Source organism: Babylonia areolata, chromosome 16 (genome assembly GCF_041734735.1).
Source record: "Babylonia areolata isolate BAREFJ2019XMU chromosome 16, ASM4173473v1, whole genome shotgun sequence".
Classification (NCBI taxonomy): domain Eukaryota; kingdom Metazoa; phylum Mollusca; class Gastropoda; order Neogastropoda; family Buccinidae; genus Babylonia; species Babylonia areolata.
In genome coordinates this window covers 9,852,429-9,869,928 of record NC_134891.1, presented here as the reverse complement: position 1 = coordinate 9,869,928, position 17,500 = coordinate 9,852,429, and the positions used below count along the sequence as shown (strand labels likewise).

At 42.9% G+C, this 17,500-nt stretch overlaps 1 protein-coding gene across 1 annotated transcript in view; it reads left to right on the top strand.

Moving 5' to 3' along the window:
- LOC143290749 (kinesin-like protein KIF13A) overlaps nt 1-17,500 on the top strand; it is a 434,350-nt gene that overhangs the window by 5,738 nt on the left and 411,112 nt on the right. The window contains exons 4-7 of the mRNA XM_076600262.1: nt 4,290-4,382; nt 7,078-7,258; nt 14,521-14,608; nt 15,664-15,798. Coding sequence (XP_076456377.1) covers nt 4,290-4,382; nt 7,078-7,258; nt 14,521-14,608; nt 15,664-15,798 — 497 coding nt within the window. The remainder of the gene's footprint in view (nt 1-4,289; nt 4,383-7,077; nt 7,259-14,520; nt 14,609-15,663; nt 15,799-17,500) is intronic.

Below are 17,500 nucleotides of genomic sequence, written 5' to 3'. Positions count from 1 at the left end.
TCTCTCTCCTGTCTCTGTCTGTGTCTGTCTGTCTGTCTGTCTCTCTCAGAATCTATTTCAGACTCCCCTCCCCCCACCTGCCCCTCCCCCCTTTCTCTCTCTTCCCACACCTATTTGTTGTTGATTTTCATAATTTTCTCTCTGTCTCTCTGTCTCTGTCTCTGTCTCTGTCTCTGTCTCTCTCTCTCTCTCTCTTTTTATTATTATTATTTTTTTTATATATACAGATATTAATGAGCCTAATTAGAAGACAAAGCAGAAGAAGAAAGAGAGAACAATATGTTTGTGATTTTTTTTCCCAGTAATTTTGAACATCATTAGATCCCCACCCCACCAGCCCCGCTAAAGGGGGGGGGGGGGGGGGGAGAAAGAAAAGAAAGTGCCTTCAGGCTAGCTCAGGAGGGTGGGGAGGGGGAGTAGGGGAGGTGTGTGTGTGTGGGAGGGGGCCGGGGGGTGCGACAGTGTAGCTGGAAGGGGAAGGATGGAGAGGGGGAGGTGGGTGGGTATATAGAAAGGTAGTGCGGGGCTGTTGCTGGAGTGAGTTGTTAAAATAAATGAGTTCCAAAGCAGCTGGTGTGTCTCTTATTAATTGATGTGGGGGTGGGGAGGAGGGTGGCGTGGGGGGTGTGTGTGTGTGTGTGTGGGGTGGGGGGAGGAGGGGGGGTGGGTGGGGGGGATGTCTCTGTCTCTAATGTCTTGTCTGTGGTTTTATTTCTTCTCTTAGGTGTGGGCTTCTTTTTGAAAATTGTAGAGTGGACTGATGGCCCAGAGGTGACCCCGTCTGCCTGGGGAGCCCAGAGAATCAGAGCGCACTGGTTAGAAGCCCGGCAGAGTCGCCAGTATTCCCCCCCCCCACCCCCCCCCACCCCCTCCACCGGACCTTGAGTGGTGGTCAGGACGCTAGTCATTCGAATGAGACGATAAACCGATGTCCTGTGCGTGTGCAGCATGCACTTAGCGCGCGTAGAAAAGAACCCACGGCAACAAAAGGGTTGTCCCTGGCAAAATTCTGTAGAAAAATCCGTTTCGATAGGAAAACATTTAAAAAAAACAACAAACTATTGCAGGCAGTAAAAAAAAAAAAGAAAAAAGGAAAGAAAAAAAGGTGTGGCGCTGTAGTGTAGTGACGCACTCTCCCTGTGGAGAGAGAGAGCAGCCCGAATTTCACACAGAGAAATCTGTTGTGACAAGAAAAGAGTAATATAATACAATACACTTATTGTGAAAGTGGGGGTGGGGGGTGGGGATTGGGTAGGAGATGGGGGGGGTCGGGGGTGGGTTGTGGACGGTGGTGGGGGTTGTACTGGGTCCACCCAATAACTTTTTTTGTTTTGTTGTTGTTATCTTTTTAGATCAAGGAAAAACAACACCAACAGCAGACAAAAGGGGACAACATTTAACAACGAAAGGAGAGGGGGTGGGGGGGTGGGGGGTGGGGGAGGGGATATGAAGAGGAGAGTATGAATATGATTTGGCCACCTTGACATTTATTAGGTGTGGGGGAGGCGGGGTAGTGGTGGGTGGAGAGGGAAGGGCGAAGAGGGGGCGTGTGTGGGTGGGTGGGGATAGGGGTGTGGGGTTTGGTGACGGAGGTGATTAGGCGGTGTATTGCTGCTCCACAATCAGGCGGTTTGGGGAGCCGTTGGCAGAGATGGCGAATATTGAAGTTAACTCCCTCAGTACGGCCAGTCCTCTCTTCTCCTCTACACAGACCCCTCGGATGTCCAGTGGGTGTCTGACTGACCCAACCTTTAGCTTCCGTCGTCAGAATTGTGGTACTCTTTGTCAACATTCACCTCTTCAGTATAACAGCCTTCCGCTTGCACTATTTTGATGGTGGTAATTGGGCTGAAACGCTGTTAACGTCGTCTCTTTCGCCGTTCGTTTGGAGAGAGTTTTAAGCGGCACAAATTACTGCCATCAGGCATCGTTCAGTGTCTACTCCTTCTCTGGATTTTTTGTTTAATTTTTTTTTTTTTTTAATGATTAAAAATACACCTCCCCTCCAAAAAAACAACAACAACCCCTCCCTCTCACCTTACCCCCAACACACACACACACACACACACACACCCACACACACACCCACCAAAAAAACCCCAACTAAACAAAGCAAACAAAAACGATAATAAAACCCAGACAAACTTCTGTACCTTGCGATTATATATTTAAAAGAAAGGAAAAAGAAAAAAGGGAAGACAAAAAAGAAAGCTTGTGTTGATATTTTTATTTGTATTTCTTTTTATCACAACAGATTTCTCTGTGTGAAATTCGGGCTGCTCTCCCCAGGGAGAGTGCGTCGCTATACTACAGCGCCACCCATTTTTTTTATATTTTTTTCCTGCGTGCAGTTTTATTTGTTTTTTCCTGTCGAAGTGGATTTTTCTTCATAATTTTGCCAGGAACAACCCTTTTGTTGCCGTGGGTTCTTTTACGTGCGCGAAGTGCAAGCTGCACACGGGACCTCGGTTTATCGTCTCATCTGAATGACTAGCGCCCAGACCAACCACTCAAGGTCTAGTGGAGGGGGAGAAAATATCGGCGGCTGAACCGTGATTCGAACCAGCGCGCTCAGATTTTCTCGCTTCCTAGTCGGACGCGTTATCTCCAGGCCATCACTCCACTTGATAGCTACCACTACCACCACCACCACCACCACGACCACTACTACTACTTCTACTGCTACTACAACTGCTACTACTACTTCTACTGCTACTACTACTACTACTGTTGCTGCTGCTGCCACACTACTACTATTTTTTTTTTTCTATGGATATGTGGGTTGTATACGTGTACGAAAGGATGGTTACTGTTGATCATTGAGGAAAAAACAGAAGTTACAGTGTGTGTGTGGGGGGGTGTGTTGTGTTGTGTTGTGTTGTGTTGTATTTGTATTTGTATTTGTATTTCTTTTTATCACAACAGATTTCTCTGTGTGAAATTCGGGCTGCTCTCCCCAGGGAGAGCGCGTCGCTACACTACAGCGCCACCCATTATTTTTGTATTTTTTTCCCTGCATGCAGTTTTATTTGTTTTTCCTATCGATGTGGATTTTTCTACACAATTTTGCCAGGAACAACCCTTTTGTTGCCGTGGGTTCTTTTACGTGCGCTAAGTGCATGCTGCACACGGGACCTCGGTTTATCGTCTCATCCGAATGACTAGCGTCCAGACCACCACTCAAGGTCTAGTGGAGGGGGAGAAAATATCGGCGGCTGAACCGTGATTCGAACCAGCGCGCTCAGATTCTCTCGCTTCCTAGGCGGACGCGTTACCTCTAGGCCATCACTCCACTTGTGTGTGTGTGTGTGTGTGCGCGCGCATGCACGCACGCACGTATTCTAGTTGTGCAACTTGTTGAAGTCAAGGAGGAGGAGAGTGTGTTTTGAAAGTGAGGGAAATTCGTCATAATGTATTTGTATTTGTATTTGTATTTCTATTTCTTTTCATCACAGCAGATTTCTCTGTGTGAATGGGAAAGATAACAAGATGATGATGATGATGATGATTGTTATTGTTGTTTGCCTCTGTTATTTTTTTCTTGTTCGTTTCTTTTTTTTTTTTTCGATCACCAATTGCATGGGTTTTTTGTTGTTGTTTTTTTCATTGCTGTTTCGTTTTTAAGTTCAGGTTTATAATGGAAACTGATGATGGTACTTGATATCCTTCAACTGGGGTCAGAAGGATTTGACACGAATTCTTGATTCTCTCCATTCTTCTAATTCGTGTGTGTGTGTGTGGGTGGGGGGGGGGGGGGGGGGGGGGGGTAGGTGGGTGTGCGCGTGTATGCACACACGTGTGTATGTGCGTGTGTGTGCGCACGTGTGTGTGTGTGTGAAGTCAAGATTTTATTTCACGATGGTAAATTTTATGTGTGTGTGTGTGTGTGTGTGTGTGCACGTGTGTGTGTGTGTGTGTGTGTCTGTGTATGCATGTGCATGTACATGTACGCGTGTGTGTATGTGTATGCGCACGCGCGTGTATGTATGTGCATGTGCACATGTGTGCTTGTGTGCGCATGTGTGTGTGTGTGTGAAGTCAGGTCAAGTCAAGATGTTATTTCATGATGGTAAATTGTGTATTGTGTATGTGTGTGTGTGTGAGTGTGTGTGTGTGTGTGTGTGTGTGTGTGTGTGTGTGTGTGAGAAGTCAACAAGTCCAGATTTTACTTCATGATGGTAAATTATATGTGTGTGTGTGTGTGTGTGTGTGTGTGTGAAGTCAACAAGTCCAGATTTTATTTCATGATGGTAAATTGTATGTATGTGTATGTGTGTGTGTGTGTGCAGACCAGCAGAAGGTGTTTGACTTTGTGGGCAAGGGGGTCCTTGACCAGGCCCTGGAGGGCTACAACGGCTGTATCTTCGCCTACGGACAGACTGGTGGGTGGAGGACTGCGTGCAGCATGGCTACACAGCAAAAAAAACAGCGATGATAGTGATCGTTATCATTATCGTTATCGTAATGATAATGATGATGAAAATGATGATGATAATGATAATAAACTCAATAATAGTGATAATGATGATAATGATAATAGTGATAATGATAATGATAATGATACTACTACCACTACACTACTACTACTACTACTAGGATACTACTACTACTACAACAACTACTACTACTACTACTAACAATAATAATGATGATGATATTGACGATGATGATGATTATCATTATCATCATCGTCTTTGTCATTGCCATCATCATCCTCATCCTCATCCTCATAATAATGATGATAACAACCATATCAACGTCAGCAACAACAACAACATGAATGATGATGATGTTGGTGATGATGATGATAAGAATAACAATAATGACAGTAATAAGAATAACAATGATAATGATGATAATAGCAGTGAATAGCAACAACATTAATAACAATGATGGTGATGATGATGATAGTAATAATAATGATGATGATGATGATGATGATAATAAACGATAGCAACAATACAACGATAACAACGATAATGATGATGATAATAATAATGATAGCAATAATGATTATAGTCATAACGATAACAACAATAATGATGATGATGATGATGATGATAATAATAAACACAGCAAAAGTGTCAGTGGTACGGATGATGATGACGATAGAACTCTTCTTCTTCTTCTTCTGCGTTCACTCGTATGCACACGAGTGGGCTTTTACGTGTAGGACCGTTTTTACCCCGCCATGTAGGCAGCCATACTCCGTTTTTCGGGGGTGTGCATGCTGGGTATGTTCTTGTTTCCATAACCCACCGAACGCTGACATGGATTACAGGATCTTGAACGTGCGTATTTGCATATACACACGAAGGGGGGTTCAGGCACTAAGCAGGTCTGCACATATGTTGTGACCTGGGAGATGGTAAAAATCTCCACCCTTTTACCCACCAGGCGCCGTCACCGTGATTCGAACCCTGGACCGTCAGATTGACAGTCCCAACGCTTTAACCGGTTACTCGGCTGTTGCGCCCCGTCATGACGATAGAACAGCGATGGTGAGAGGCCTCACCAGGTCATCAGCGTGCCTGGCACCTGACGTAGGGCTCACTGCCTCCCTCCCTTCCTTCCTCTGGACCTCTCTGTGTGTCTGCCAAGTCTCTCACACTGCTCAGTGATGATTGTATTGTACTGTATTGTATTGTATTGTGGCGCTTCGTGAGGGGGCGACAAGCAGGTGTTTGTGCTTTGTGTTTCATTCGTGTTTTTGCTGTCCTCGCCCTGTCCTTGTGCTTTTTATATTGACTTTTACAGTTATGGTCCCCATGTTGTTTACTTGTCTATGTTGTGATAATGCACCTGAGCAAATTTCTCCAGTTGGAGATAATGTTATTCTTATCTTATCTTATCTTATCTTATTTTATCACAATAGATTTCTCTGTGTGAAATTCGGGCTGCTCTCCTCATGGAGAGCGCGTTTCTACACTAGCGCCATCCTTTTTTTTTTTTTTTTTTCCTGCGTGCAGGTTTTTCAATTTGTTTTTCGAATTGAAGTGGATTTTTCTACAGAATTTTGTCAGGAACAACCGTTTTGTTGCTGGGGGTTCTTTTATGTACCGCTAAGTGCATGCTGCACATGGGACATCAGTTTATCGTCTCATCTGAATGACTAGCGTCCAGACCACCACTCAAGGTCTAGTGGAGGGGGAGAAAATATCGGCGGCTGAGCTGTGATTCGAACCGGCGCGCTCAGATTCTCTCGGCTTCCTAGGCGGACGCGATACCTCTAGGCCATCACTCCATGACGATCACCATGATGTTGATAAATGGTGATGAACACTCAGTTCGGATAAGATGAACAGGGAAGGTCCAGTATGATGCCGGGACATACTTTGCACATGTCAAAGAACCCACGTCAAGAAAAGGGTTGTCCCTTGCAAAATACTTTTGAAAATTTCGCTTTGATAGGAAAGAAAATGTACTTGTTTAGAAAGGTTTGATTATCATTGATTTTGTTGTGATGAGGAAATTCCTCAGTACACAGCTGTTTTGATTATTTTTCTTACTCAGTAAGAGTGTCTTTAAAAAAAAAAAAAATCGTAAAGGTTGGTGTGTGTTTGTGTGTGTGTGTATGCGTGTGTGTGTGCGTGCGTGCACGTGTGTGCGCGTGCATGAGTGCATGGGTGGGGGTGGGGTTGTGTGTGTGGGGTGTGTGTGTGTGCGTGCGTTTGTGGGTGTGTTGGGTGTGTGTGTGTGTGTGTGTGTCTGTATCTGTGCATGAACGTCTGTATTAATAAATGTCAGTATTAACATGTGTGCATGTGCGTGTGTGTGTGTGTGTGTGTGTGTGTGTGTGTGTGTATCTGTGTATGAATGTCTGTATTAATAAGTGTCAGTATTAAACTTGTGTGCATGTGCGTGCATGTGCTCTGTGTGTGTGTGTGTGTGTGTGTGTGTGTGTGTGTGTGTGTATGAACGTCTGTATTAATAAGTGTCAGTATTAAACGTGTGCTTGTGTGTGAGTGTGTGTGTGTGCGCGCGTGCATAAACATCTGTATTAATAAGTGTCAGTATTAATATGTGTGCATGTGCGTGTGCGCGCGCGTGTGTGTGTGTGTGCGTGCGTGCGTGCAGGGTCTGGTAAGTCGCACACGATGATGGGGAACCCGTCGGACAAGGGCATCGTCCCACGTCTGTGCGACCGCCTCTTTGAGTGCATCGCCGAGAAGGCCAGCAACGGAACCCAGTGCAAGGTGGAGGTGTCCTACATTGAGATCTACAACGAGAAGATCCGAGACCTTCTGGACCCCGCCATGTGAGTGTGTTGTTCCCTTCCTTTAAATTCCTTAAAGGTTTTATTTTAGGAAAAAATTTATATATATATTTTTTTTACCCCACTGCCACATTTTCGCTGCTGTCTCAGCTGTATTATTCTTCATGCCTCAGATTATACGACACGTGTGGAAGTATTTCCAAAATTTTTTATAGATTCCCGTGTAGGTGTTTTGACCTTTTCTTAAATTTATATTTATTTATTTATTAATTGTTGGTTTAAAAAATTTTTTTTTTAGGTAAAAGCATTATCCCCCATTTGTATTTCTTTGTTTTGGTGTTAAGACAGGCAGTTAATTTCAGTTTTGAACGGCAGCCTCTTGATCCTGTGTTCTGGTGTTAAGACAGGCAGTTAATTTCAGTTTTGAACGGCAGCCTCTTGATCCTGTGTTCTGGTGTTAAGACAGGCAGTTAATTTCAGTTTTAAACGGCAGCCCCTTAATCCTGTGTTTTGGTGTTAAGCCACTCAGTTAATTTCAGTTTTAAACGGCAGCCTCTTGATCCTGTGTTCTGGTGTTAAGACAGGCAGTTAATTTCAGTTTTGAACGGCAGCCTCTTGATCCTGTGTTCTGGTGTTAAGACAGGCAGTTAATTTCAGTTTTGAGCGGCAGCCTCTTGGTCCTGTGTTTTGGTGTTAAGACACGCAGTTAATTTCAGTTTTGAGCGGCAGCCCCTTGATCCTGTGTTTTGGTGTTAAGACACGCAGTTAATTTCAGTTTTAAACGGCAGCCCCTTGATCCTGTGTTTTGGTGTTAAGACAGGCAGTTAATTTCAGTTTTAAACGGCAGCCTCTTGATCCTGTGTTTTGGTGTTAAGACAGGCAGTTAATTTCAGTTTTAAACGGCAGCCCCTTGATCCTGTGTTTTGGTGTTAAAACACTCAGTTAATTTCAGATTTAAACGGCAGCCCCTTGATCCTGTGTTTTGGTGTTAAAACACTCAGTTAATTTCAGATTTAAACGGCAGCCCCTTGATCCTGTGTTTTGGTGTTAAGACAGGCAGTTAATTTCAGTTTTAAACGGCAGCCCCTTGATCCTGTGTTTTGGTGTTAAGACAGGCAGTTAATTTCAGTTTTAAACGGCAGCCTCTTGATCCTGTGTTCTGGTGTTAAGACAGGCAGTTAATTTCAGTTTTAAACGGCAGCCTCTTGATCCTGTGTTCTGGTGTTAAGACAGGCAGTTAATTTCAGTTTTAAACGGCAGCCTCTTGATCCTGTGTTTTGGTGTTAAGACAGGCAGTTAATTTCAGTTTTAAACGGCAGCCTCTTGATCCTGTGTTTTGGTGTTAAGACAGGCAGTTAATTTCAGTTTAAACGGCAGCCCCTTGATCCTGTGTTTTGGTGTTAAGACAGGCAGTTAATTTCAGATTTAAACGGCAGCCTCTTGATCCTGTGTTTTGGTGTTAAGACACGCAGTTAATTTCAGTTTCAGCGGCAGCCCCTTGATCCTGTGTTTTAGTGTTGAGACACGCAGTAGGTTTTTAAAAAAAATATTAAAAAACCCCCAAATATTTTAAAGGTCAGCGTATTATGTACAGACCTGCTAGTGCCTGAACCCACTTTGTGTTGTTTGTTCATCCTTGCAAAATATCAAATCTGTACCGTTAAGTGATCAATCAGTGTTGGCAATTTTAGGTGAATTATGGAAAAAAAAACAAAACAAAAAACCCAAAAAAAACCCACCGTGTATTGACCATGACCGATTCATCATCAACAACAAATTGTTGTCGGTCTCATGTAAGGAAAAGAAGAAGAAGAAGAAGAAGACACCTGTTTCATAATGTCATGGATTCCCCTCCCCCCCAACACCCCCCAGCCTCTTCATCAGGTCAGGGAGCTCAGCACAGAGCACCAGCTGCTCAAGGGAAGGGAGATAATTCATTGTCAGGCCTGCGTCTTGGGAAACCAGGGGAAAGGGTGGCAGGTGACATGGAAAATTAATCATATAATGATAATGATAATAATAATACTAATAATAATGATGATGATAATAATAATGGTATTTATATAGCGCTGAATCTTGTACGGAGACAGATCAAAGCGCTTTTTTTCGCACCAGTCATTCACACACGCGTGCATGAATTATGTGTTTCTTGTCATTTAGATTTAGATTTAGTTTATCGTGAGTTGAAAAGTGTGGCTGATTAAGAATAAGGTAGTGATGTTTGGAAATTAATCATTTAAAGGTTTTATTATTATTTATTTATTTATTTTTATTTTTTTTGAAGATTGAGAGTTGAAAAATGTTGCTGATGATTGTAAAGAAGAAGAAGAAGAAGAAAAAAGGATAGCAGTACATGGAAATAAATAGCATAAATAGGTTTCAGTCATTTTATAGGGTAGATTGTGAAATAAAAACTATGACCAGTGATTGAAAAAAAAAGAAAAAGAAAAAAAAAAGTTGTGTACGGAAATGAATAAGGTACAAGTTTTTAGTCCTCTGGTTGCTGTACAGATTGTCCGATGAAAAGCGTGGCCCATGATGAATGGGGTTTGTGTGGGGTAGTGATGGTCTGAAAATGACCGTCCTGTTTGTCTCTCTGCCTGTTCATGTGTTCACAGGGGTGGGGGGGGGGGGGGGGGGTTGGGGGGGGGATGTACTTTTGTTTGCTGGTTAATCCATTTAGAAATTGCATGCAGTTTCATTTATTCATCTGTTTATTCGCTAATTTAATTCCACAGACCATTGTGTTCATTGAATAGAACGTCTGATGATGATGCCTAAGAAACAGAAAAATCGATATCTTTTTCCTTGATGATCAGTGGCAACGTGAATACGTTAATGATTCTGCACGCGTGTGCTTTGCGTCCGTGCATTCTGTGAGACTTTCAGATACAGTTTTCTTTTGATGGGCTGCATGAAAAATGTCTTTCAGAACATGCATAGACAGTGTATCTTAAATTTTTTATTTTATATTTTAACAAACTCCGTTTTTATTGTTGAATTTGTGAATGTGTGTGTGGGGTGGGTGGGTGGGGGTATGGGTGGGAGGGGTGGGGGGTGGAGTGAGAACAGGGAGTCCCCTCTTCTTCTTCTTCTGCGTTCACTCGTATGCACACGAGTGGGCTTTTACGTGTATGACCGTTTTTACCCCGCCATGTAGGCAGCCATACTCCGTTTTCGGGGTTGTGCATGCTGGGTATATTCTTGTTTCCATAACCCACTGAACGCTGACATGGATTACAGGATCTTTAACGTGCGTATTTGATCTTCTGCTTGCATATACACACGAAGGGGGTTCAGGCACTAGCAGGTCTGCACATATGTTGACCTGGGAGATCGTAAAAATCTCCACCCTTTACCCACCAGGCGCCGTCACTGTGATTCGAACCCGGGACCCTCAGATTGACAGTCCAACGCTTTAACCACTCGGCTATTGCGCCCGTCGAGGGAGTCCCCTCAACCTCCTTCTTCATGAAGACATGGACAGAATTGTGGGATTCAGTTAGAGGCATGAGAGATAGGGAGAGTCTTGTCTTGTCTGTCTGCAAGAGAAAAAAAAAAAGCCTCTGCCACCACCAGCCTTTTGACTTGTTAGTTAAAGGGAGACAACCTTGCCACACTGCTGATATGAAAACCTGTCAGTGTCTTGAAGGAGGCGACCTTACCCCTCTACTCCCCCCCCCTTCCCCCGTGCCCCCCCCCCCACCCAACCCCCAAACCCCCACTTACTTTTTAAAAAGTGATTTTGTGTATTGTATTGTATAGTATTGTATTGTATTGCATTGCATTGTATTGTATTGTATTGTATTGCATCGCATCACATCGCATTGCATTGCATTGCATTGCATTGTATTGTATTACTCTTTTTATCGCTACAGATTTCTCTGTGTGAAATTTGGGCTGCTCTCAGCAGGGAGAGCGTGTTAGCACTCTGAGAGCACCACCCATTTTTTTGACTCTCTCTCTCTCTCTGTGTAAACTTTAACATTGCCATTTTCACTGGAAATACTTCGTTTGCCAGTTCCAGATTTGGCTTAAAAATAGTGGGAAAAAAAATCTTCACAGTCATACCAATAATAGGTTGTAAGTCTCCCGAATTTAGCCATATTTCCAAATCATTAACGGTTTATTTCGTTGATGTTCGTTCCTCGTTCCGAAAACCGCTGTTTCCTATTTGCAGCCTCCCGATTGTCTGATGAGAGTATGCCATAACCTCGTTTTTCTTGTTCACAATTAAAATAAGAAACATGCATTATGGACAGAAAACATACAGTGACACTAAGTACATTATTGACGTGTTTCCTGCATATGAATGTTCTAAAGTGGACACTGAATTAACTAGAATGAACAGAAAAGAAAATCTGAATTGACCGTTTGACTGCCTCGTCTACACGGCTCTGGTCCGTGCAGATCTTGACAAAACATGTTGCAGAGCCTGACGCGATGGCAGTGTCTCCTTTGCCACCAGTTTGAAAGCATTTCTTAAATAATCGTTTACTGCATACGAATGTTTTAAAGTGGATACTGAATAAACTAGAATGAACAGGAAAAAAGAAATTGAATGGAAGGTGTTGTTGTTTCTCAGTGAGTGGAAAGACAAAGCTTGTCGATCACGGATCTCTGCAGATCTACAAAAACGGACATATATTGCAGTGTTTTTGAGGCGATGGGAACGTCTCCTTTACCTCAGACCTGAAAGAAATCTTTTAAATGACTGAGATATGCCAAAATAACATGATTTAAATCGCGTTATGACTTGGGTTGCCCCTGTTGGTTCATTCCGCTGAAAGAATATGCTCACGTAATAATTTTTGAACATCTTCTTCACCTTCTTCTTCTGCGTTCTTGGGCTGCAACTCCCACGTTCACTCGTATGCACACAAGTGTGCTTTTACGTGTATGACCGTTTTTACCCCGCCATGTAGGCAGCCATACTCCGTTTTGGGGGGTGTGCATGCTGGGTATGTTCTTGTTTCCATAACCCACCGAACGCTGACATGGATTACAGGATCTTTAACGTGCGCATTTGATCTTCTGCTTGCATGTACACACGATGGGGGTTCAGGCACTAGCAGGTCTGCACATATGTTGACCTGGGAGATCGGAAAAATCTCCACCCTTTACCCGCCAGGCGCCGTCACCGTGATTCGAACCCAGGACCCTCAGATTGACAGTCCAACGCTTTAACCACTCAGCTATTGCGCCCGTCATTTTTGAACATCAACATTGAACCTGCATTAGTGCAGGGGGTAAAACCACTCGTTCTCGATCCAAACATCCGTGGTTCGAATCCGCATTGAAGCCTTTTTTTTTGTCTTTTTTTTTGGTTTTTTTGTGAAGCTGTATATAATTATGATAATGTATAGAGAACACATTTCAACAAATTAATGTTTGATTGAAAAAAAAAATTTTTTTCGTTAGGTGTGTATCACAAGTGAGTCTTGAAGGCCTTGCCATCCTTGTTTTTCAGTATTTTTTTTTTTTTTTTCTGCCAGCATTTTTTTTTAATTTGTTTTCCTATCGGAACCGGTTTTTCAACAGAGGTTTGTCAGGGACAACCCTTTTGTTGCCCTGGGTTCTTTTATGTGCGCTAAGTACATGCTGCACACAGGACCTCAGTTCATTGTCTCATCCAAATGACTAGCATCCAGACCACTACTTAAGGTCTAGTGGAGGGGGAGAAAGTTCTGGCGACTGGGATTTGAACCAGTGCGCTCAGATTATCTCGCTTCCAATGCGGACGCATTACCACCAGGCCTAGGCCAGCTCTCGAAAGGGATAATCTCTTCTCCAGATTTATTTAATTTTTCTGTTTTTTACCATTATCTTTTGGATTAGACACTTTTGCACCGGTGGTATATGTCCGGTAAAAATGAAAGAAATTGGTATGCCTTTGGTGGCTCGCCAACTGCAGTGTTGCAGGGGAGGCAATAATGTGTGTGGCTTGACTGGAAACATTGCTGTTGTGTCATCAATTCCCTCCCTTTGCAGAGAGTTTTTTTTTTTTTTTTTTTTTTTTTCCCCCCCCACTATCTTTCCTGACATGCATCACATATGACCGTTGGTGCCTTCTCTTTGATTGTAACCATTTTTTTTCTTCTGTTCTTTTGTGTCCATTTGTCTTGGATGCATAGGATGTGGGTGTATGTTAGTGTGCGTATGTGTATGACACATACATTAGCACACACAGACACACAGTAACTCTCTCTTCCTCTCACACAGACACACACACACACACACAGACACACAGACACAGAGTAACTCTCTCTCTCTCTCTCTCTCTCTCTCTCACACACACACACTTTCTAATATCACTTTAAGTGGAAAGAAGATCACACACACCCACACACACACACACACACAGAGATTTATAGATAGATAAATAAATGAAAAAAAAAAGAAGAAAAAAAAAAGAAAATAGGTTTGACTGACTCAGAACAGCCAGTTTCCTCCTTGCCTTCCCCCCTTTCCCCCTGTCCCCACACAGACCCGCCCCCCCTCCCACACCCCCCCATCTCATGCCCCAGTGGGTGTTAGAACAGTCCATCCTGTCATACTTTTCATTGTTAGGGAATGTGCTGAGGTTTGGTTGGTTTTTTTTTTGTTTTTGTTTTTTTCCTGCGTGCAGTTATATTTGTTTTCCAATTGAAGTGGATTTTTCTACAGAATTTTGCCAGGAACAACCCTTTTGTTGCTGTGGGTTCTTTTACGTGCGCTAAGTGCATGCTGCACACAGGACCTCAGTTTATAGTCTCATCCGAATGACTAGCGTCCAGACCACCACTCAAAGTCTAGTGGAGGGGGAGAAAATATTGGCGGCTGAGCGTGCTCAGATTCTCTCGGCTTCCTAGGCGGACGCGTTACCTCTAGGCCATCACTCCACATTTATAGTAACAGTGACGGGCGCAATAGCCGAGTGGTTAAAGCGTTGGACTGTCAATCTGAGGGTCCCGGGTTCGAATCACGGTGACGGCGCCTGGTTGGTAAAGGGTGGAGATTTTTCCGATCTCCCAGGTCAGCATATGTGCAGACATGCTAGTGCCTGAACCCCCTTCGTGTGTATATGCAAGCAGAAGATCAAATACGCACGTTAAAGATCCTGTAATCCATGTCAGCGTTCGGTGGGTTATGGAAACAAGAACATACCCAGCATGCGCACCCCCGAAAACGGAGTATGGCTGCCTACATGGCGGGGTAAAAACGGTCATACACGTAAAAGCCCACTCGTGTGCATACGAGTGAACGCAGAAGAAGATAGTAACAGTGCTAGTGAAGTGAAGTCTGTTGCCCTGTATGCATTACAGGCAGAAGAGGAACCTGAAGGTGCTGGAGCGGACCTCGCTGGGTGTGTACGTGGACGGCCTCAAACAGCTGGCCGTGGAGTCCTTCACGGTGAGTTGTTGGGTGTTGGTTGTGACTCCCTTCTCTCCTGTCTCTCCTGTAGGTCCTGCTTCTTTTTGACTTTCGGGGTCATGTTTCACTCTCTCTCGTGTGTGAACAAAGTCCGTCTGTGTTATAACCCCGGTGTTCGGTTGTGTGTGTGTGTGTGTGTGTGTGTGCGAGCGCGTTGTTCGTTGTTCGTTCTTTAGTTTAACGTCTTTTCACTGTAAGTGATATTAGACGTGTGTGTGTGTGTGTGTGTGTGTGTGTGTGAGACAGTATGTCTGAGTGCCTGTGGTAAACTTTAACATTGCCGTTTTCTCTGGCAATACTTTGTCTGCCAATGCCAAATTTGGATTAAACGTAGGAGGAAAAAAAAATCTTCACAGTCATACCAGTGATAGGTAGTGAGTCTTCCGAATTAAGTCGTATTTCTGGAATTTTTAGCGGTGTATTTTTTTTGAGGCTCGATCTGGATCTGAAAACACCATAGTCGGGCTTCCCAGTTTTCCGGAATGTAGGCTATGTTTGGTAAAAAGATGGCATGACATCGCTTTTCTTGTTCGCAGTTAAAAGAAAGAAGTACAAATTCTGGACAGAACACATACAGTGACACTAACTACATTATGGATGTGTTTACTGCAGATGAATATTCTAAAGTTGACTCTGAATTAACTAGAATGAACAGAAAAGAAAAATTGAATCGACTGTTTCACTGAGTTTTGGTCAGCTTTGTCTAGACTATATATATATATATATATATATATTCGTGCGCTAAAGGCCTGACAAAGCACATTGGGTTATGCTGTAGGTCAGGCAGGCATCTGCCCTAGCGAATGTGGTGTAGCGCATATGTGTGGATTTGTCTGAAGGCAATTGACACCTCCTTGAGAAGCTGAAAGTGAAAGTGGAACTAGAACTTGAAAGTGAAAGTACAACTGAACTTGACAGTGAAAGTGAAAGCGGAACTGGAACTTGAAAGTGAAAGTGAAAGTAGAACTGAACTTGAAAGTGAAAGTGGAACTGGAACTTGAAAGTGAAAGTGAAAGTGGAACTGGAACTTGCAGGACATGGAGAGACTGATGGCCCTGGGGAACAAGTCGAGGGTGGTGCATGCCACGGAAATGAACAGCGAGAGCAGTCGTTCCCACGCCGTCTTCAACATCATCGTCACCCAGTCCCTCACCGACACCGATACTGAGGTAAGTTTTTTTGGTGGTTGTTGTTGTTGTTGTTGTTGTTAATGTTGTTATTGTTGTTGTTGTTGCTTTTTTTTTTTTTTTTTTTTTTGCAGTGGTGTGGCTGCTGTTTCTTTGTCTTCTTTCTTTCTTTTTTTTTTTTATCTTTTTTTTCTTTGTTGTCATCTCCTGTCTTTCTGTGTCTTCTTTGTCTTCTCCTTCTTTGTCTTCCTCTCCCTCTTCTTTGTCTTCTTCTCCTCCTTCTTTGTCTCCTTCTTTGTCTTCTTCTCCTTCTCCTTCTTCTTTGCCTTCTTCTTCTTCGTCTTCTTTGTCTTCTCCCTTTTCTTTGTCTTCTTCTACTTCTTCTTTGTCTTCTTCTACTTCTTTGTCTTCTTCATCTCCTTCTCCTTTGTCTTCTCCTTCTTCTTTGTCTTTCCCCCCTTCTTTGTCTTCTTCATCTTCTTCTTTGTCTTCTTCTGCTCCTTCTTCTCCTTCATCTTTGTCTTCTTCTCCTTCTTCTTTGTCTTCTCCTTCTTTGTCTTCTTCTTTGTCTTTGTCTCCTTTGTATTCTTTTCCTTTGTCTTCTTCTTCTACTTCATCTTCTACTCCTTTGCCTTCTCCTTCTTCTTTGTTTTCTTCTCCTTTTTCTTTGTCTTCTTCTTCTCCATTCTTTTTTACTTGATCTTTTCCCCCCCTCCTTTTTCTTTTTGAATGTCTTCTATTTCTATGTCTTCTTTTTCTTCCTCTTCTTCTCCTTATTTTTCTCTTTATCATCATCTTCTTCTTCTTTGTCTTCTTCTTCCTCATTGTCTTCTTCTTCTCCTTTCTTTTTTTTCTTCCCTTTCTCCTCCTTCTTCTGCTTCTACATCATCATCATCTTCTTCTTCTATGTTTTCTTCTTCTTCTTCCTTCTTCTTCGTCATCTTTTTTTGTTGACTCACTTGTGTAAACAAAGTGAGTGTATGTTTTAACCCGGTGTTCGGTTGTGTGTGTGTGTGTGTGTGTGTGTGTGTGTGTGTCTGTGTGTCTGTGTGTTCTTGGTAAACTTTAACATTGACATTTTCTCTGCAAATACTTTGTCAGTTGACACCAAATTTGGCATAAAAATAGGAAAAATTCAGTTCTTTCCAATCATCTTGTTTAAAACAATATTGCACCTCTCGGATGCGCACAAAAAAAGAAAAGAAAAAAAAAGAAGCCTAATTATATGCAAACTGCATTTACTGTTATATTTATATTTTTTGTATTCTCTAAACTTGGCACTTTGACCTCTTATTCTGACACATCAACAAGAGGAGTCATTATTATCATTTTATGTTCAAACAGGAACTTCTTTTGCTAAGCATGGAAGTTTTATTTATTTTGCAAACGTTTTGGTGCAGATAGTAAAAAAGGGAAAATACTCTGTAATTAATGCTAGGGGACTTCATTTATCACAAGTGAGTCTTGAAGGCCTTGCCTCTCTTGTTGTTGTACTGTTTGTGGGCTGCTACTCCCACATTCACTCATCATGTATGAGTGGGCTTGTATTGTATTGTATTATTGTATTACTCTTTTTTTGTTACAAAAGATTTCTCTGTGTGAAATTCGGGCTGCTCTCCCCAGGGAAGTGGATTGTTCTGCAGAATTTTGCCAGGGACAACCCTTTTGTTGCTGTGGGTTCTTTTACGGTGTGCTAAGTGCATGCTGCACACGGCACCTCGGTTTATCGTCTCATCTGAATGAC